General features: G+C 46.5%; 1 protein-coding gene across 1 annotated transcript in view; it reads left to right on the top strand.

Moving 5' to 3' along the window:
- Nucleotides 1-21,374, top strand: part of KLHL6 (kelch like family member 6) — a 67,854-nt gene that overhangs the window by 11,861 nt on the left and 34,619 nt on the right. The window contains exon 2 of the mRNA XM_030823122.1: nt 15,222-15,387. Within this exon, the coding sequence (XP_030678982.1) occupies nt 15,222-15,387 (166 nt within the window). The remainder of the gene's footprint in view (nt 1-15,221; nt 15,388-21,374) is intronic.

Below are 21,374 nucleotides of genomic sequence, written 5' to 3'. Positions count from 1 at the left end.
GCTTTTTTTTTTTTTTTTTGAGACTGAGTTTCGCTCTTGTCGCCCAGGCTGGAGTGCAGTGGCCTGATCTCAGCTCACGGCAAAATCTACCTCCCAGGTTCAAGTGATTCTTCTGCCTCAGCTGCCCGAGTAGCTGGGACTACAGGCGTGTGCCACTATGCCTGGCTAATTTTGTATTTTTAGTAGAGATGGGGTTTTACCATGTTGTCCAGGCTGGTCTTGAACTCCCGATAGGTGATCCACCTGCCTCGGCCTCCCAAAGTGCTGGGATTACAGGCGTGAGCCACCACACCCGGCCTTGTGCTACGGCTTTAAAACACAATCAAACCAAAACTAACAGGTTGCGTCATAGCCCTTTCTTAAGAGATGCTCTGGGATCTGTAATAAATAATAGACATTCAGCAGGTTTGCATATAATGATTCAGGTCCAGGGTCAAGTAAGACCTTATTGGATTGAAAAGATCATGTGTCTTGTAGAGTAAGCTCAGGTTTATGGAGGGCTGAGTATCAAGGGCGTTTTGGTGTTGGGGGAATTATGGGAGAGGCAGAGGTCCAGTGGATAACTCCTGGAAGGTGGAATTTTATTGTATTATTGTGTATAGCGAACACAACACAAAAGAATAGGACAGAAGAGAACAGAGATTAGGGAAAGTTAGGAAACTGTCAGGTGACTAGCAGTGTCTTTAAAACTCAGGATAGCAGGCTGGGTTGGCAGATGATGTCTGTCTCATTAGCAGGTGGGCCTCAAAATGGAGGGGCAGAGAATTCTTAGTAACTGCTATGAAAATCATCATTCCTCCCATGCTCCTCCAGTGTACCACCGATGATTAGCAGGCCTTCAGTTAAGGAACACTGCATAGTATTATCTCTCTCTCTCTCTTTCTTTTTTGAAATGGAGTCTCGCTCTGTCATCCAGGCTGGAGTGCAGTGGTGCGATCTCGGCTCACTGCAACCTCCATCTTCCGGGTTCAAGCTATTCTCCTGCCTCAGCCTCCCGAGTAGCTGGGATTACAGGTCACCACACGAAAATAGTTTTTGTATTATTAGTAGAGACAGGGTTTCACCTTGTTGGCCAGGCTGGTCTTGAACTCCTGACCTCAGGTGATTTGCCCGCCTCGGCCTCCCAAAGTGCTGGGATTACAGGCTTGAGCCACCATGCCAGCCAGTATTATCTCTCTTAATGTGCAAATACCTGGAGGGGAAGGAATGCAAAATGTTAAACTTTCAGAACTACAGTGCTGAGTGGACTTAGTGAATTTCCATCCATCTGTCCGTCCGTCCATCCATCCATCCATCCATCCATCCATCCATCCATGTATCCATCCATTTGACACAAATTTATTAAGTGCCTACTCTGTGGCAGGCACAGAGTTTACAAAGATGAATAAATTATGGTTCCTGCTCGACCTGGAAGTCATAATCTAGTTAGGACAGAGAGATAAGTAAATTGATGTTTAGTGTACAGGGTGATAAGTGCTATGATGCAGCTCTGCACAGGGGTTATGGTGGAGCTCGGCACAGGGGCTGTGAGAGGTTTGCTACATGGGAGCTATAGGAGCTTACAGAAGGGCATTAAATCAGACTGAAGAAAGAGCAGTCTGAGAAGGCTTCCTGGCAGAGGTGATATCTGAACGGAGTTTTGAAGGATGAGTAGGCATTGGCCAGAAGGGGTCAGAGGGGAGAAAGGAGAAGAGAGGAGAATTCCAGGCAAAGAGAAACACATCTGGGAAGGTGCCAGGCAGTGTAACCACAGGTAGAAGAGTAGGTTGAAACAAAGGACATGCATAGGCCAATAAGGCTGAGAGACAGGCATGGTCAGACCAGGAAAGGTTTTGTTGGGTGAAGCTGAGGAGTTTGAAACATGACTTACAGATAGTGGGAAGCCATGGAAGAGTCTTTAAGTAGGAAAGAGATGTGATCCAAGCTCTCCCTTAAAATAATCCTTTGCACTGTGGGTATGGAGGATCCCATCAATCTAGGCAGACCTTTAGGTAAGTTGCAAGAAATTTCAGTGAGAGGAGATGAGGGTTGGAATTAAGGTGTAGGCAGTGTGGTTGGGGAGGCCTCCAGCAACATTCACAGTCCTCTCTCTGGGCCTGCAGGGCAGCCGGACCACAGAGAGCATGAGGGAGAGGCAGCACTGCCCAGCAGGGAAGGGTAGGGGGAAGTGAGGTTAGGAGGCCTGGAACACAAAGTGAACTGACTCCACTCTTTGCTGAGGGCCAGCTCTGGGCCTCAAGATTGGAAAGAGAAAGAGAAAGTGGTCTGACCTTATCAACCCTTTGCCTACCCAGGCTATCCCATTTTAGAGCAAAGCTCAGAAACAAAGCAACTCAAGTTCTGAACTTGCAATTTTTGAACACCTTGGAGATACAGCCACAGCTATTATTAAAATATGTTCCCCTCTCTTGTCCACATCTCTGATAGAGACCACTGCTGGCTTTTAGGGTGCCTTCCTTTGATTTTTTTTTTTTTGTTTTTCTGTTTTGTGTTTTTTAGAGTCTTGCTATGTTGCCCAGGCTGCACTTGAACTCGTGGCCCCAAGTGATCCTCCTGCCTTGGCCTCCCAAGTAGCTGGGACTACAGGCATGTGCCACCACACCCAGCTCCTTCCTTTGAATGTAAATAAGTTACCTGGGAGGACCAATTAGAAACGGGGACCCCTTTCTGGGGGTTGCAATCCACATTAGTGCACAAGGCTTGGCAGGTGTAGGAGGGTGCTGGATTTTATAGCTCAAGTCAAGCCTGGCCTGTGCACTCCTGCGTGTAGCCCAACTGTGGCAGCTCCTCCTTCACGTCTAGATTCATAACTGCTCCCCATCCCCAGCTGGAGGAGCTCCTGTCTTCTGTCCCTTTCCCTCTGGATTCTGTATCATGAAAGCCCAAGGGACAGGACTGGCAGTCCAGATTCCTCTGTGGCAGCTGGCGGAGGGAGCAGCCTAGAACGCACATAGGATCATCTTTGCCTGTCACAAGGGATGACTTTTATGACTGGAGGAGCCTTAGCATTTGAATACCTTGGGGCAAAGACTGGGGCCAGTGCCAGCTTGCAAGTTTCTAAGTGGTTAGAACCAGGGAAGGCTCAGAAAAAGTCTTTAAGCAGAGGCTGATCCCTAACTTCTGGACAATGACATGGTCACAAGGAAGCCATAGAGTCCTGGAGGTGGGCGTGGACAGTGGGAAAAGAGGGTCACGTGGAGCCTCCAGGCAATAGCCTGGTGGGGACGTGGCGGTGGACGGCGAAAGAGCGCAAATGCAGACCCTACTCCAGGCCCAGGGCGGAAGTGAGAATCTGAGCCGACCTCGTTGGGTTGTGAGGGAAGGGGGGTTTTGTTAGGGGAAGCCAGGTTTCATCTTCAGGAAGGAGGTGGAAGATGTGTAAAAACAAAAGCAAACAAAGGTAAAGAATAATCACGATGTTTTGTAAGTTAAACTCTCAGGTAGGAGAGCTTAGGGTAATCATCAATGGGGCCAGGTGTGGTGGCCTGTGCCTGCAGTCTCAGCTACTTCGGAGGCTGAGGTGGGAGGATTGCTTGAGGCCAGCCTGGGCAACAGAGAGATCTTGTCTCAAAACAAATAAACAAACAAACAAACAAACAAGCAAACAAAAACGGGCCTGGAGTTCCAATTCAGAGAATCGCTACGGTTTCTTTTGTCCAATTGTACCACTCCACCCTGCAAGTGACAGACATTCAGCTCAAACTGGTCCAAGCATAAAGGGAAAAAAAATAATTTATTTGCTCATGGAATTTTAAAAAAGTCTGGGGTAATGATTTCAGGTCTAATTGGGTCCTTGTGCCCAAATTAATGTTACTGTGACTCAGTTTCTCTCTCCTGCTTAGTTCCGATTTCCTCTGTGTGGGTTTCTCTCTTAGGGAATGGCTTCACACATGAGGACAGGCAGGTAGCCAGCATCTCCAAGCTTTCATGTCCACCAGCTCAGCAATTCTAGTGGGAAGAGACAGCTTCTCTTTCTCAGTAATTCCAAAGAAAGTTCTGGAATTGGCTCCAATTGAATTGGCTTCTTCCTATTCCCATCCCTGAACCAATCATTGTGGCTTGGGCTTGGACGGTGGGGTGGTTCCTAATGGAAGATCTGGGTACTCCTACTAAAAGAGACAGGAGTAAGTTGGGCAGATGAAACAAAAACTGTCCATTGTATCTTTGTGTCGTCACTAAAGCCTGACCACAAGTATTTGTTGTAATTGATGTTCTATCTTGTCTGATCTTGCAGACAGAACAAGCCCTTCTTTCTGTCATAAACTTGGATGGCAGAATTTCATGGCAGGCTGAGGCATCAGCAATGGTCTGGTGGGACTTGGAGGGATTCTGCTTCCCTAGGAACATGGCCAGAGTTTTCATCTCCACAGGGGCCGTGGGCAGTGTCCTTGAGGAGTGGTGAACTAGGGCAAGAAGCTTGGCAGAAGGGAGTTCTTTTTTTTTTGAGGTGGAGTCCCACACTGTCACCCAGGCTGGAGTGCAGTGGTGCGACCTTGGCTCACTGCAACCTCTGCCTCTCGGGTTCAAGCAATTCTCCTGCCTCAGCCTCCCGAGAAGCTGAGATTACAGGCACCCGCCACTACACCCGAGTAATTTTCTGTATTTTTAGTAGAAACGGGGTTTCACTATGTTGGCTAGGCTGGTCTTGAACTCCTGACCTCACGATCTGCCCGCCTCGGCATCCCAAAGTGCTGGGATTACAGGCGTGAGCCACCGCACCCTGCCCACAGAAGGGAGTTATTCTGAGGCCTGCTGATGCTTAGAGTCAGATCGGGGCAGTTGTAGGCTTCCAGCTCCTCTGTCAGTTTGGAGCAAAGCTGGCAAATGGAATGGGATTGCCACCCGATTCAGGAGGCAGCCGTAGGCCTCGTGGAATTCTAGGAAGTCTGTGTCTCAGAAGATGAAAGGAAGGATCCATAGTGAGGGAGGACTTTCCAGAAACATATCTTCCCTAGCACTATGGCCAATTGTTTCCATGACTTTGATCTTTGTTCAATCTCCTTCTCAGGAGGAGGCCTGTGTTAAGAAGTAGGGGTGACCTCTTTCTAGGGCAGAGGTTCTCAAAGTTTGCTTTGCAAAGGGATTATGAGTCGGAGCCAGAGACACCTGATTAAATACATACCTCCAGCCCTACTGCTAGAGATTTGGCTTCAGTAAGTCTAAGGTAGGTTGGGTACAGGATTCTGCATTCTGAATAAGCACCCCAAGGTTCTGATGCAGCTGGTTCAGGGAACACACTTTGAGATTCACCTCTTGAGGCTGGAGTATCTGAGGCCAAGGATGTAAGCAGGACTCCAGTATTGAGACAGGATCCATATGATAAAACTCAGGGGACAGCTTGAGCTCAGAAACACAGCAGAGCTGAATGTTTATGCGCTTCCCTTGGTTAGTATTGGCTCAGGTTTTGGTGCCTTGAACTAAGAGGTGCTGGGGACCATAGAGAGAGATGCCATGTCATGCTAGGTCACACTTGCATCTGCTGACTCCCTGCTTTCTTTGCAATGGAACCCCCTTTGATTGACTTCATTGTGTTTATATCCAATAATCCTTTCTTAACAATAGTGTTCATTGTGTAGTACATGCTGACTAGTTTAAAAAACTTTTAAACAGATTGTATACATATGGACATTGTATTCTTAAGTAGAATTTAACTCATTTTGCGACTAATGTTAAAGCCACCCCCACACAGAATATCTCAGTGAAACAGGGGAGTTCGTTCCTGGTATAAACGGGGATGGTGAAGAAATAAGAGGAAGGACAGAACAGGGGGCAGACGGGTGGAGCCGGTGTAGGAGTGAGATAGTGGGAGTGATGGGGTGGGTATTTGTTTACAGGATTAGAATTAGGGTTGCAGGAGGCAGGGAGTTGAGAGGTGTGGAGTTCCAGGGAAGGGGTCAGCTATAGTGGAGTTGGGCTGGGTGAAATATTCTGAGTTGGTGAAGTTTAGGAACTATAGGAGCTTGTAGAGCTCATCGAAGTAGTGCAGGTACGTCGAATGTTTGAGTGTCCTCTTCAAGCTCTAGGCCCTGGACTTGGGAGTGTGATAGGAGTTCCCTAGCGGCGGTGGAGGGCCTCATCCTCCAGGGATGTTTGGCAATTCTTGGAGGTACAGATTCCTGTCAAAAGCAAGCGCAAAGGGACTAGGAAGGACAAGTTGGTTGATTCATTCATTCATTCACTCACTTTCCCTAGGGACCATCCCTACTTGGTGGTAGCACTGCTCTGGCCCCTGGATACAGTGCTGAGCATGGCACATCCTCACTCAGCTGGCATTCTAGTGGGGTGACAATAGTTAACAAATAGATAGGTAATCTGATTTCAGGATGTGCAGAGCTATGAAGAAAAATAAAGGAAGTGAAGAGGTGAGGGAGTGGCGATTTTAGATTGGGGGAGTGTCGGGGACAACCTCTCTGAGAAGGCGATGTTTGGCAGAGACCTGAGGTGCAGAAGCCTGGTGGAGACTGGAGAGGCATGCGGCCAGGCAGTGTTTGCGGCATGGCCCAACTTCATGCTGGGAGATTCTTGGGCCTGTGGATATTTTCATGACTGTTGTGGGAGACAAGCTTGCTGGGTCAGGCTCTATTTTGGGGTGGGCAGTGACTCACCATCCAAGTGTTGGGCAACTGGTACGCTGCTGTGAGATTGTTTCTGCTGTAAAATGAGGATCCTCCTAGCTACCTCTGTTTTACAACAATCTCATGAGAATTGGTCAGTGTCTTTCTAGAAAGTGTTTTTATTACACAATATCTTGCAAGTTTGCCACGGGATAAGTTGTCAGCAACCAACTCAGCTGTGTTCTCAGAGAGCAAAGTTTGGGCTGGTCCACTGAGCGCTGGCACTGAGTTGATCCCCCCTGAAAGGCCTTGAACTCCTGCTGATTTTCTTGGTTTTCGTGCACTGCTGAGCTCCTGATTCAGAGCCTGAAGCCCTAGGTTCTGGTCCCTGTCCTATTGCTGACAACCCATGGGGACCAAGCTTTGCCCAAGTGTGTCCACGGATATCCTGGGGGAGCAGCAGGAGGCCTGGGGGAGCAGCAGGAGGCCTGGGAGTTTCGTCTATGAGAAATATGCAGATTTCCCCTTAGTTTCATCTTATCCATGTTCAGCATGGTGGCCATGGCCAGGGTAGTGTATTTAAGTGGCAGAAAATCATGAAAATATTTCAAAGGGAGCAGAGAAATGCTGGAACTTGGGGAGTCAAAGCTGATAAAAAGAGCCCTGGAGAGAAGGACACTGTCTTGAGGGCACTTTCTTTCTCTCCTGCGAACTGAGCTGAGATGTTTAGGCCGATTCGTGCACAGCGGTAGCCCTACGCTTGCTCTGGATGGATGGTCGACAGCAATGCAGCAAGTCAAACACGCAGTTACCTGATACACACCCGGCCAAATGCTGAAGAGATAAGGGTTGTGAGTCACTGTGGTGCTTGGTCCACTTACCCCTAAGTGTCTCCCACCAACCTTCCAAGATTCCTCTGATCTGGTCCAAAATACTTTCCCTGATTGAGTGCTGACGAGGTGCCAGGTATTGTGCTAACGCCTTGGTGTACTTCATTTTGCTTATTCTTCTGTGGAGCTCACCGAGGTGGGGACTATTATTATACCATTTTACAGATGAGGAAGCTGAGGTTCACTCACTTGCACTAAGTCACACGATGAGTGAGCATCAGAGCTCAGACAAGACGCCAGTCCCTCCTCTGCCTGCCAACAGCCAGGTGGCTGCTCTTTTTCCCCTGCCCTCCCCAGGCTCCCGGAAGTCCCTTTGCTTGTGCACATGCAAACTCACACATACACAAAGCCAGATGTGCTGGAGAATTTACCTGCTCCTGGATGGCCTGTAACAAAAGACAGTCAGTGTGGCCAGAGAGTATCACAGCCCTTGACTCCTGGTGGGACAATTCAGAAGTGTCTTTTCCAGAGGTCCCTGCAGGATCAGGCTGAAGCCACTTTCTGCATGACTTTTGCCTTGCTGGGCTTCCTCCCCAGCTTGTCTTGCCCCCCTGCTCCCTTACATCACTAGCACAGGAGATCTGCTTCCAGGGAATCCAGATGCCTGGTCAGGCATGGGTTGAGCTGGGGCAGCATGTTATTAAGTGACTGTGATTCCAAACAAGAATTCGGGGCCAGGCACAGTGGCTGACGCCTGTAATCCCAGCACTTTGGGAGTCCGAGGCAGGCGGATCATGAGGTCAGGAGATTGAGACTACCCTGGCTAACACGGCGAAACCCTGTCTCTACTAAAAATACAAAAAATTAGCCAGGCGTGGTGGCGGGCGCTTGTAGTCCCAGCTACTCGGGAGGCTGAGGCAGGGGAATGGCTTGAACCCGGGAGGCTGAGGCTGCAGTGAGCCGATATTGCACCACTGCACACCAGCCTAGGCAACAGAGAGAGACTCTGTCTCAAAAAAAAAAAAAAAAAAAAAAAAATATATATATATATATATATATATGATGGTCTTTGAAGACACAGTATGAGAAAAAGAATGTAAGTTATCACATTAGTAATTTAAAAATATTTCTTATGTGTTGAAATGATATTTCAGGTATATTTTGGATTAAATAAGATATGTTATTAAAGGTGACTTTTATCTTTTTCTTTTTACTTTTTAAAAATGGGGGCCAGGCATGGTGGGGCTCATGCCTGTAATCCCTCACTTTGGGAGACTGAGGTGGGTGGATCACCTGAGCCCAGGAGTTTGAGACCAGCCTGGGCAACATGGTGAAACCCCATCTCTACAAACATTGCAAAATTAGCCAGACATGGTGGTTCATGCCTCTAGTCCGAGCCACTTGGGAGGCTGAGACAGGAGGATCACTTGAGCCCTGGAGATGGAGACTGCAATGAGCTATGATTATGCTGCTGCACTCCAGCCTGGGCAACAGAGTGAGACTCTGTCTCAAAAAACAAACGAACAAACAAAAAATGTGGTGACTAGAAACTGTAAAATGCTGTAGATGACTCACATTACATTTCTATTGGGCAGCCTTGCTCTAGACACTCCACCAAAGGGAGGCTCAGAGAGTGATCTTCCAACTCCTCCAGGGAAGATGTGCTGAGCTGACAAGAAATCACACGCTGTCTCGGGGGGCAGATCCTTTATAAAATCAGGAGGCAGCGAGGCAAGCCCTCCATGACATTACTTTTCAAGGCTGGTGATTATGGTTCTGCAGACAGCTCTGTGCTGCTGGCCAAGAGGGTTTGTGGCTGAGGAAACTGGTCTGTACATTGGTCACCTGCTCTGATATCATCACGGCTCCCCCAGTTCTGGGCGGGGATTTCTTCACTTTACAGAGGCCCGGGAATTCACCTTCGCTCTTTCTTTCTTGTTACCATATTCTTGTGAGGAGAAAGAGGCCAGCTGAAGGAAAAGAGAAGAGGGGAGGGAAGGCAAGGGTAGGAGGATTATCATTGATTAAAACAACAAGGACAGACGGGGAAGGACAGAGGGGGGACGATCTCCCTGACCAAGACAAAAGGTCCAAAAAGTCAGCAAGTCAAGTGTCTAGTGATTTTCTGTATCTCTCTCTCTCTCTCTCTCTGGAAGTCTTTTGACTTTTGAATGTTTCTAGGAAGCCATAAACAGTTACCTTTGTTTTGCAGATTAGGAAAAGGGGTAAAGAAACGGATGAGTGGCCAGGCATGGATGCTCATGCCTGTAATCTTGGCACTTTGGGAGTCTGAGGAAGGAGGATCTCTTGAGCCCCAGAGTTCACCACCAACCTGGGCAACAGAATGAGACCTTGTCGCCACAAAAATTAAAAAAAAAAAAAAATGGCTGGGTGTGGGTGTCTATAGTCCTAGCTACTGAGGAGCCTGAGGGAAGAGGGTCACTTGAGGCCAGGAAAAGAAGAAAGAGAAAGAAACAAAGGAAGGAAGGAAGGAAGGAAGGAAGGAAGGAAGGAAGGAAGAAAGAAAAAAGAGAGAGAAAAAGAGAGAAAGGAAGAAAGAGGGAAGGAAGGAAGGAAGGAAGGAAGGAAGGAAGGAAGGAAGGAAGGAAGGAGAGAACTGATGATTGATTTCCAGAGATAAATAGGAGGTGTGAGATAGAGAGGAGGGGCAGGACTTAGAGGTGTAATCCCCTCTGTGTTGAAATTACATCACCAGAGCTCCACCCAGGGCCTTTGCATTTCAATGACTTGGCTGGGAGATAATGGCTTCCTAACCTGTTCATGTGTCTGTAGCTTAGAAAGTCCAGTGACTAATGTTTGGAGATGTTCCCTAGCGGTGTGGCTACTGCCTCAATTAGTACATTTTCTGAGAAAAGGTTTTCACATTGTCACAAGCCTCCCAGCTCTTTTTGGGTTAATCTGATACTTGACTCTAGTGGCACCCATCACCTGCAAACAAAAGTGAGAACACATCTGTTTAAAATGTTCTCTTTGAGTCCTGCCTTTGCTCATCAACCTTCAATGGCTCACTATTGCTCACTGAGTAAAAACCTAACTCCCTATCCTGCCTTCAGTGCCCTCCACAAGCAGGATCCAGGTTATCTTTCCAGACCATCATTTCATCCCTATCTCTCATATCCCCTGAGCTCCAACTGAATCACATGTCTGCTAGTTTCTCTACATACCTCATGCCCTTGCATCTTTATGGCTTTACTCACTGTGCTTGTTACCTAGAAATCCTATCCACAATCTTCACATTTCAGAATTTTCCTTCTCAATGAGTAGCCATTCTTGGCCTCCACAGCACTTTGTAGGTCTCTTATGGCCCCTCGTAGACTGTTATTTGGGCATCAATGCCCTTGCTAGTTTGTGAACTACAAGGGTCTGGGGTGGATACAGACTGCCGGTATTAGTCAGCTTGGGCTGCCATAACAAAAAACGATGGACTATGTGGCTTAAACAACAGAAATTTTTATTTCCTCACACTTCTATAGAGTCTGGAAGTCTAGCATCAAGTTGCTAGCATGATCTGGTTTCTGGTGAGGGCTCCCTTCCTGGCTTGCAGACGGCCACCTTCTCACTGTGTCCTCACATGGCCTTTTCTCGGTGCATGAGCAGGAGTGGTGGGGTGGGTGTGGAATCTCTTTCTGTTCTTATAAGGACAGGAATCCTATCAAATTGAGATCCACCCTTATGATCTCATTTCACTTTAATTACCTCCTAAAAATCTTATCTCCTAATACATTCACATTAGGAGTTAGGGTTTCAACATATGAATTTTGTGGGGGACACAATTCAATCCATGACATTCCATACTTGGCCCCCAAATTCATGTCCTTCTTATATGCAAAATACATTCATTACAACCCAACAGCTTCCCAAGTCTTAATTTATTCCAGCATCAACTCCGAAGTCCAGATTATTGTCTGAATATCATCTAAATCACATGTGGGTGAGACTTGAAGTACAATTCATCCTAAAGCAAAATTCCTCACCAGCTGTGAACCTGTGGAACAAGACAAGATGTATGCTTCCAAAATACAATAATGGGACAAGTGTGGGATAGACATTCCCATTCCAAAAGAGAGAAATATGAAAGATGGGGCTGGGCGCGGTGGCTCACGCCTGTAATCCCAGCACTTTGGGAGGCCGAGGTGGGTGGATCATGAGGTCAGGAGATCGAGACCATCCTGGCTAACACGGTGAAACCCCGTCTCTACTAAAAATACAAAAAATTAGCCAGGCGTGGTGGCGGGTGCCTGTATTCCAGCTACTTGGGAGGCTGGAGGAGAATGGCGTGAACACGGGAGGCGGAGCTTGCAGTGAGCTGAGGTCGTGCCACTGCACTCCAGCCTGGGCGACAGAGTGAGATTCTCTCTCAAAAAAAAAAAAAAAAAAAAAAAAAGAACAAAAAAAGAACAGAAAGATGGAAGAAGTGATGTGTCCCAAGAAAGTCCAAAATCTAGTGAGATAAATTCTATTAGATTTTAAGGCTTCAGAATAATCCTTTTTGGTTTGATTGTCTTCCCTTCTGGCTCACTGAGGTGGCAGTGTCACCTCCACGGCTGTAGGTGTGAGTCCTCCCAACAACCCCTCCCGTGACTCCCAGGGGTCTGATGGAGGCTGTCTGGCTTCTTGAACTGAGGCAGAGGCCCTGATTATCTCTGAATCACCCTTAGGGTAATTTTTCCCTCTTCTGGAAGAATAGTGCGGGCTGGGCGCAGTGGCTCACGCCAGTAATCCCAGTACTTTGGGAGGCCGAGGTGGGTGGATCACCTGACATCAGGAGTTTGAGACCAGCCTGGCCAACATGGCGAAACCCCATCTCTACTAAAAATACAAAAATTAGCCAGGCGTCGTGGCGAGTACCTATAATCCCAGCTACTCCAGAGGCTAAGGCAGGAGAATCGCTTGAACTTGGGAGGCAGAGGTTGCAGTGAGCCGAGATGGCGCCACTGTACTCCAGCCTAGGTGACATGGTGAGACTCTGTCTCAAAAAAAAAAAAAAAAAGTGCATGTTCACAGCTAAGTACCTCATTGTTTTTTACTGTCAAATCCAAGAAGTCTGACAGCCTTCCTTCAATTGTCTTGTCTCTTCCCCTTCAGTTCAAACTGGCAGTGTTTCTTTCTGTTCCTATAATTCCATAAACATTTTATTAAATGGTAGTCCAGCCACATTTTTGGTGTTCTCTTCAGAACATGCTTCCTCATTTTTCTCAGAATGAGTAGGCTGAGAATTTTCCAACTCTTTAATTTTTGGTTCCCCTTTGCGTAAACATTCTTTTTCTAATTCACCCCTCTCCCCTTGCATTTTACTACATGCAGTAGAAGGAACAAAGCTGCTGCTTCCAGGCTTTGCTCAGACGTATCTGCAGCTAAGTATCCAATTTCATTGTTTGCAAGTTCCACCTCTTGCAAAACAGCAGAACACAGTTTAGTCCAGTCTTTGCCACTTTATAACAAGGATCACTTTCCCTCCAGTTTCCAATACGTGTTTCCTCATTTCCATTGGAGACTTCACCAGAATGATCTTTAATGCCCATATTTCTGCCAACATTCTATTTGTGGCTATCTAGACTTTTTCTAGCTTTCACCTCAAAACTCCTCTAACCTCCACTCATTACTCAGTTCCAAAGCTGTTTGCACATTTTTTTGGTATTTGTGACAGCAGCACCCCACTTCTCAGTAGCAAAATGTGCCTTATTCAGCTTGGGTTGCCATAACAAAATACCATTGACTGGATGGATTAACCAACATACATGTATTTTCTCACAGTTCTGGATGCTGAAAGTCCGAGATTGGAGTGCTAGCGTGGTGGGCTCTGGTGAAGTCCCCTTCCTGGCTTGCAGATGGCCACCTTCTCGCTGAGTTCTCACATGGGGCAGCATGCACAAGAGAATTCTGGTCTCTGTTCCTCTTCTTATAAGAACATCAGTCCTATCCAATTAGGACCTCAGCCCTATGACCTCATTTTTCTTAATTACCTCCTAAAACCCCTATTTCCAAATAGAGTCACACTGGGGGGTTAGAGTTTCCTTTCTTTTTTTTTTTTTTTTTTGAGACGGGGTCTTGCCCTGTTGCCCAAACTGGAGTGCAGTAGCGCAATCTCAGCTCACTGCAACTTCCGCCTCCCGGTTTCAAGCGATTAGACACGACTGGCTAGTCTTTGTATTGCTGTAGAGATGGAGTTTCACCATGTTGGCCAGACTGGTCTTGACCTCAAGTGATGCACCCGCCTTGGCCTTCCAAAGTGCTGGGATTAAAAGCATGAGCCCCCACCCCCGGTCCCCCACCTACTTTTAATTCATGCATTCTTGCTATATTTTAGGTACCATTTAAGTTTTCAGAATTCCAGAAATCTTTTTGGAGCATGGTTAAGTTACATGCATTTTAAAAATAAATGAAATTTCTCACACATTCCCTGGGAAGGACCAATAGTTTAAATGTCAAAGTCCAAGAAGTACGATAAATTCTTATGGGCCTGGCATGGGGCCTGGCATGGGGTAAAAAAAAAAAAAATCTCTATATCTCTCTTTTTTAAACTTTTATGTTAAGTTCAGGTGTATATGTAGGTTTGTTATATAGGTAAACTTATGTCATAGGAAGTTGTTGTACAGATTATTTAATCACCCAGGTGTTAAGCCTAGTATTCATTAGTTGTTTTTCCTGATCCTCTCCCTCTTCCCACCCTCTACCCTCTGATAGGTCTCAGTGTGTGTTGTTCCTCTCTATGTGTCCATGTGTTCTCATCATTTAGCTCCCACTTATAAGTAAGAACATGAGATATTTGGTTTTCTGTTCTTGTGTTAGTTTGCTAAGGATAATGGCCCCCAGCTCCTTCCATGTCCCTGCAAAGGACATGATCTCATTCTTTTTTATGGCTGCATAGTATTCCGTGGTGTTTATGTACCACATTTTCTTTATCCGTTCTACCACTGGTGGGCATTTGGGTTGATTCTGTCTTTGCTATTGTGAATAGTGCTGCAATGAACGTACACGTGCATGTGTCTTTATGGTGGAATGATTTATAGGCCTTTGGGTCCTACTCCTTACAATAAACTTAAAAAATAGCTATTAAAATCCCCATTTCAGATGAGAAAACTGAAGGTCATGGAGATTAAATAACCTGTCCAACTCCTGGGTTGGTGGAGCTGGTGTTCAAATCCTGGTCCATCCAATGCTATCATAAAACCTAAATCCTTTCTATCCTCTTCCCCTGCTGCCAAGATGGAGGCTAAATATCTGGAAGTCCAGTCTTGGGGAGGGAGCAGGAAAGGCAGAATCCAGAGGTGAGACAGAGTCCTGAAATGAGGGAATTCAAGGCTCCCAGCTGCATCTGGGAACGTGCAGACATTGGGTTCAGCTGCTGGGGTGAGAGGCAGCTACAGGAGCCACTTGCACTTGTGGCAGGTATCTGGGCCTCAGCTGGCCAGACCAGAATGTGGGGCCAGGCTCCAGGTCAGACGAGAGCTAGTGTGGGAGTCAGAAGCCTTGTTTGGGTGCTGGGGGGAAGAGAAAAGATGAAGCTTGGGGATTCCACAATGCCCTCAGATGAATCTCCTGCACTTTGAGCCAATAAAAGCCAATAAAATAGATCTGGGACTGACTTCGGGGATCACAGTCGGGCATGGAGGAGCAGCGCAGTTCAGTTCAGCTCGGTAAGTACTGATGAAACGTCTAATGTGTAGGGGGTGCTGGTGAACAGAGAGCCACCAGCCCAGGACCTGACCTTGGGAAACCCCCTGTTCCGTGAGGGCCGATGAGTCTGAAAGGGAATCTCTTTAGGCCTGGAACCAAGGGTCTCGGCACGATTCACATTCACACATTTCTCTTCCAGGGCCATGTTCTGCAACGATTTAAAGGAAAAGTATGAGAAAAGGATCATTATTAAAGGGGTTGATGCTGAGACCATGCACACTCTCCTGGACTACACGTACACCAGCAAGGCGCTGATCACCAAGCAGAATGTCCAGCGGGTCCTGGAGGCTGCTAACCTCTTCCAGGTGTGTGAACAAACTGGCTCAGTGCTCTTCTCTGAAGCAGGTGAATGCAGTAATTCTCCAGAGGCCAAACCTGGTCTAGCTCCCAGGCCTGCACCTGGGACATGGACACACACACACACACATGCACACTCCCCTAGCTGGGCTTGTGCTTACTTGAAAGTTAGAAGATGCTGTTTTGGAAAATTTCTGAGAGGGAGTGAGATAGGGCACTGACTCCCTAATAAGATGAAGCCAGGGGAGCTTTGTGCCTAGAACCTATGCATGGGTCCTGACTCCAAGAACAATAAGTACAACTTGCAGAAGCTTAATTGGAGCCAGTGGCTCTTCTGTGGTTTGGGGTTACTGATGTCTCCTGGTTTCATCAAGGGTGGTGTTTATGTTTCTGTTTTCTGTTCTCCTTTCAGTTTTGAGTGGCTTTTCAAAAGAGCTATAAAAACTTTTTAAATAGTAAAGACTATAATCTTTTGTAATGTTTGTTTCAGATATTTTCCTACTAGTCACTTGACTTGTCATTTTAAAATATAGCTTTTTTAACGTACAAAAGTTTAAAAGTAGTACTTAGTCATCGCTATTGATCATTTCCTGGAACACTTTTGTCTTTGGTGTGCATTTTTAGCCTTTCCCTTGCTTGATCATATCCTTATTCAATTTCATTTAGTCTTGTTATGTTTACAACTTTAATATCTTTTTTTTTTTTTAGATGGAGTCTCGCTGTGACGCCCAGGCTGGAGTGCAATGGCACCATCTTGGCCCCCTGCAACCTCCGCCTCCCGGGTTTAAGCGATTCTCCTGCCCTAGCTTCCCAAGTAGCTGGGACTACAGGTGCATGCCATCATGCCCAGATGATTTTTGTATTTTTAGTAGAGATGGGGTTTCACCATATTGGCCAGGCTGGTCTTGAACTCCTGACCTCAAGTGATCTGTCTGCCTCGGCCTCCCAAAGTGCTGGGATTACAGGCATGAGCCATCGTGCCCGGCCAACTTTAATATACTTAGAATCACTTGGCATAAAGTATTTTTCTCCATTCCCCCCACCCCCTGCCTCATTTTTTATTTTCTCTTAAGTGATGAACTTCCATAGAGATGTTGGTTTTAATGAGAACAGTGGGAGAGGACAGATATGGTGCAGAGACAGAGTGAGCTTTATTTGTTGTTGATTTCCCTATTCTGGTAATCCCTTGCCTCAAAAAATCCCAAATATCTTTTACTTTCTAGGCAAAAATTAGTAAGTTTCTTTCTGAAGCGATTGTACTCAGTTTCCTTATAAGTGTCAATTCTTATGAAAATAAGAGAAGATTCCTGTGGGCTTCCAAATATCTATTTAACCCACTGATTTCTGTTGACTCTGGGTTACTTGCTATGAAGTCTCAGACAGAGAAAACTGGGGTCATATTCAGGCTTCAAGGCATCATAAGGGACAGAAGTTTATAGGTTGTTGAAATAACTTTGTGGGTAAAAATTATTTATTTATTTATTCATTTATTTATTTGAAATGAAGTTTCACTCTTGTTGCCTAGGCTGGAGTACAATGGCGCAATCTTGGCTCACCGCAACCTCTGCCTCCTGGGTTCAAGCAATTCTCCTGCCTCAGCCTCCCGAGTAGCTGGGATTACAGGCATGTGCCACCATGCCTGGCTAATTTTTTTTTGTATTTTTAGTAGAGATGGGGTTTCACCATGTTGGCCAGGCTGGTCTCGAACTCCCAACCTCAGGTGATCTACCCACCTCGGCCTCCCAAAGTGCTGAGATTACAGGCATGAGCCACCACACCCGGCAAAAAATTATTTATTCTTTTGAATGGATAAAACATACTTCCATTCCAAATTCAGAAATCCGGAAGGGAAGCAATGACACTGCCTGTTGGCAGTGTCCTGCTGTTTTTCATATTCCATGCATATAGCAGTCTATATATGCATATCACTCCCACTCAGGCCTCCATTTTTTCTAACACAATGTAGGCACACTATATATCTTGTTTTGCATCTTACTAGTTTTACTTCACACTCTATTTTGGGCATTGGCACAGGTCTGTGCATGGGAACTACCTTGTTCTTCTCAATGGCAGCCTAATATTGTTAGGGTCACATTAGACGTGAAACATGTCCAGTTATTGGTAATGACCTCTTATAAGGCGGAGTGGCAGAGTGGAAAGAACACAGGCAGGAAGACCTGGGTTTAATTAAACCCTGGGTCAGTCACTTATTTGCTATGTGGCTGTGGACCAGTTACTTAAATTTTCTGAGATTCAGATTTTTCATTTGTAAAATTAGGCTAATAAACATCCCGCCTTCCAGGGAGAGTTATTATGAGGTTAGATGAGATGATGTTTTTAAAGTACAGCATATTTCCAAGAATGGAAGTTTCTTCCCATTGGTCGTGTGGTTTTTACTTTACTTTGGATAGTTTGTGCCTTGGATAAACGGGGCTGACATTGAGCTATGAGAACATTTCCCTAAGGCATTCCTAAATGTTTTTCCCCCCGGGTTAGAATTGTAAGATACCATGTTTAAAAGTGTGTGTTTTTTTTTTTTTTTAAAGAGTCTCACTCTGTTGCCCAGGCTAGAGTGCAGTGGTGCAATCTCAGCTCACTGCAACCTCCACCGCCCGGGTTCAAGCGATTCTCCTGCCTCAGCCTCCCAAGTAGCTGGGATTATAGGCACACGCCACCATGCCTGGCTAATTTTTGTATTTTTAGTAGAGACTGGGTTTCACCATGTTGGTCAGGCTGGTCTCGAATTGCTGACCTCATGATCCGCCCACCTCGGCCTCCCAAAGTGCTGGGATTACAGGCGTAAGCCACTGCACCAGTTTTTTTTTTTTTTTTTAATCATGTTCATATGATACATGATTAGAACGATGAAGTGAATTGGTGCTTTATTTTAATTAACTCAAGGTTATAGGTAGAGAAAAGTGTGCCAGTGACGGCATTTTATCTGGTCCTTTTAGAACATCTGCAGAAGTCAGTATCACCTCTGTGGGACTGAAATGAACAGGAATCAGATTATCTCAGTGCTCCCCGCCCAACCCAGTGATAAACGCTTCGTAATTTTCACACCATTGGTGTGACTCAGCTGCTCTTAGTGTCTTCCTGTTACCCACCAATTGCTTCTCTCCCAGAATTTCCTGGTCCAGGAAGAGACAATCTGATGACCAAGCCAATCAGCTCTATCGCTGTTTGGGAAGAGCTTTTCCTACCAGGCCAGGCAACGTCGTGAGCTGCTGGCCAGTTTACAGCGTGGGTGCCTTGGGTTTACAGACCAATCAGCGATGCCATGAAACAGGACAGTTTCTTTTAGGAGGAAACTTTGGGTGTGGCAGGTACTGATTGATCTACCCACTAGAAGAACTTTGCAATCATCTTGCCATAATGCATTGGCCAATCATGAGGAGAAACACATTTCCCCCAACTAGTTTTTGGAAAGGTAAAAGTAAGAGAAGCGTCTAAGAGGAAAGGCCTAAGGGACCTGTTCTCACGTGAGGCGGGATCTTTGAAATGAAAGCCACCCAGCAGGGGCTCTAGAGAAGCCAAGGACCTCCTTTTCCTTAACTGGACTTTATTTGAAATGGAGTTTTGCTCTTGTTGCCCAGGCTGGAGTGCAGTGGTGCAATCTTGGCTCACCACAACCTCTGCCTCCTGGGTTCAAGTAATTCTCCTGCCTCGGCCTCCCAAGGAGCTGGGATTACAGGCATGTGTCACTATGCCTGGCTAATTTTTTTTTGTATTTTTAGTAGAGATGGGGTTTCACCATGTTGGCCAGGTTGGTCTCAAATCCCAACCTCAGGTGATTCACTTCTGAGTCGTAGGTAAGCAAGCCAGCCCCAAACTATGGACCTGGGACAATGACTGTAAGGACTTGGCAACATTTTTCCATCTCGAAGGAGAATGATTTCTCAATCAGGGCACTGCCATGTTTGTTTGAGAAGTTTGCCATGTTTGCTACTTTCATTTTTATTATTAAAAACTCATGAGGCTGGGCACAGTGGCTCACGCCTGTAATCCCAGCACTTTGGGAGGCCGAGGCGGGTGCATCACCTGATGTCAGGAGTTCCAGACCAGCCTGGCCAACATGATGAAACCCCGTCTCTACTAAACATACAAAAAATTAGCCAGGTGTGGTGGTGGGCGCCTGTAATCCCAGCTACTCAGGAGGCTGAGGCAGGAGAATCTCTTGAACCCGGAAGGGGGAGGTTGCAGTGAGCTGAGATCGCGCCACTGCACTCCAGCCTGGGTGACAGAGTGAAACTCCATTTAAGACAAAACAAAATACCTCATGAAATGTAATCAAATACCACCTGTACCCCAAAAACTTATGGAAAAAAACCAACTCATGAAAGAGTAAGGGATTGGGAGCTTAGCTGCAGGCAGCAAGAAGATATGAGGTCAGGGAGACCATTCTCACCCTGCATTTGGTCGGGGATGGAAGGATCCCTATGGTACATAACAGTTGGTTAGAAACAGCAACTTAGCAGAAGAAAACCAGGCTAAGTCCCGTGGCCAAAGTGAGGAAAAAAGGGGGATGCTGGAGTGGGAGCTTGGTCATCTGGCCTGGGCCTGAGAAGAGCCCATGAGGGGCTCCCACAGAACCGTCTGGGGCAGTGACATGGTAGCAGTTAGAGGAGACATTGGTGAAGGTCCAGTGTTGCTTATTTCCCTAGGATTGCTTTTGTTTATGATAGGATGAATGTGCATGAGGCTAATGCGGATGAGGTAGCCATGTGGTCAGTGGTTGACTTGATGGCCTGAGTTGGCTCTTTGGCTTATCCAATACCTGGGACATAGCGGGCATGCTATGAATATTGGTTGAATACATGAATATGTGAATAAATACGCTAATGAGTGTGTCACTCTTGTTCATTACTAGCTGGGTATAAGGACTTCTCAAAAACTGCTCAACAGGCTGGACGCGGTGGCTCACGCCTGTAATCTCAACACTTCCGGAGGTTGAGGCAGGCGGATCATGAGGTCAGGAGATCGAGACCATCCTGGCCAACATGGTGAAACCCCGTCTCTACTAAAAATACAAAAATTAGCTGGGCGTGGTAGCGCGCCTGTAGTGCCAGCTACTCGGAAGGGAATCGCCTGAACCCAGGAGGCGGAAGTTACAGTGAGCCGAGATCGCGCCACTGCACTCCAGCCTGGCGACAGAGTGAGACTCCGTCTCAAAACAAAAAACAAAAACCAAAAAAAAAAACTGCTCAAGACCCCAACAGAAATTACTTGGTCTCCTTCCAGGAGACACTAAGAAGCCCAATCCTGGCTCTTGGAAATGGTGTGGGCCAAGAGAGGAGGAAATATTTCACAGGATAATACTAATATTGCTTCATTTTATAGGTGCCTGATGAAGTGCCAGGCACCTATAAAATGCCAGGCACCTGCTATGATATACTATGTACACACATGAATTTCTGTTATCATGGACAGAGACTCATAGATTATATCTATTCAACACCATAGAAGCCAGTCCTCTAGGCAAGAAAACCAGTTGGATTATCTCCTTGCTATCATCTACATAAAATCAGCCTATTGACTATTTGATGCACTCCCTCTCACACTTACATTTGGTCAACCAGTGTTGCTGTGTGGCTACTGTAAGCATTAAGCAATCAGGGTTAGTCTACTGGGTCCACATGACAGCCACAGTCGCCCTTTTCAGAGCATTCACCAGGTAGCAACTTTTTTTTTTTTTTTTTTGAGACAGAGTCTTGCTCTGTTGCCCAGGCTGGAGTGCAGTGGTGCCATCTTGGCTCACCGCAACCTCTGCCTCCTGGGTTCAAATGATTCTCCTGCCTCAGCCTCCTGAGTAGCTGGGATTACAGGCATGTGCCACCACACTAGGCTAATTTTTGCATTTTTATTAGAGACAGGGTTTCACCACGTTGGCCAGGCTGGTCTCGAACTCCTGACCTCAGGTGATCCACCTGGCTTGGCCTCCCAAAGTGCTGGGATTACAGGCCTGAGCCACCGTGCCCAGCCGGTAGTGACTATT

This window comes from Nomascus leucogenys, chromosome 11 (genome assembly GCF_006542625.1).
Source record: "Nomascus leucogenys isolate Asia chromosome 11, Asia_NLE_v1, whole genome shotgun sequence".
Lineage (NCBI taxonomy): Eukaryota > Metazoa > Chordata > Mammalia > Primates > Hylobatidae > Nomascus > Nomascus leucogenys.
The sequence above is the reverse complement of the archived record's forward strand: the minus strand, read 5'-3'. Positions and strand labels throughout refer to the sequence as shown.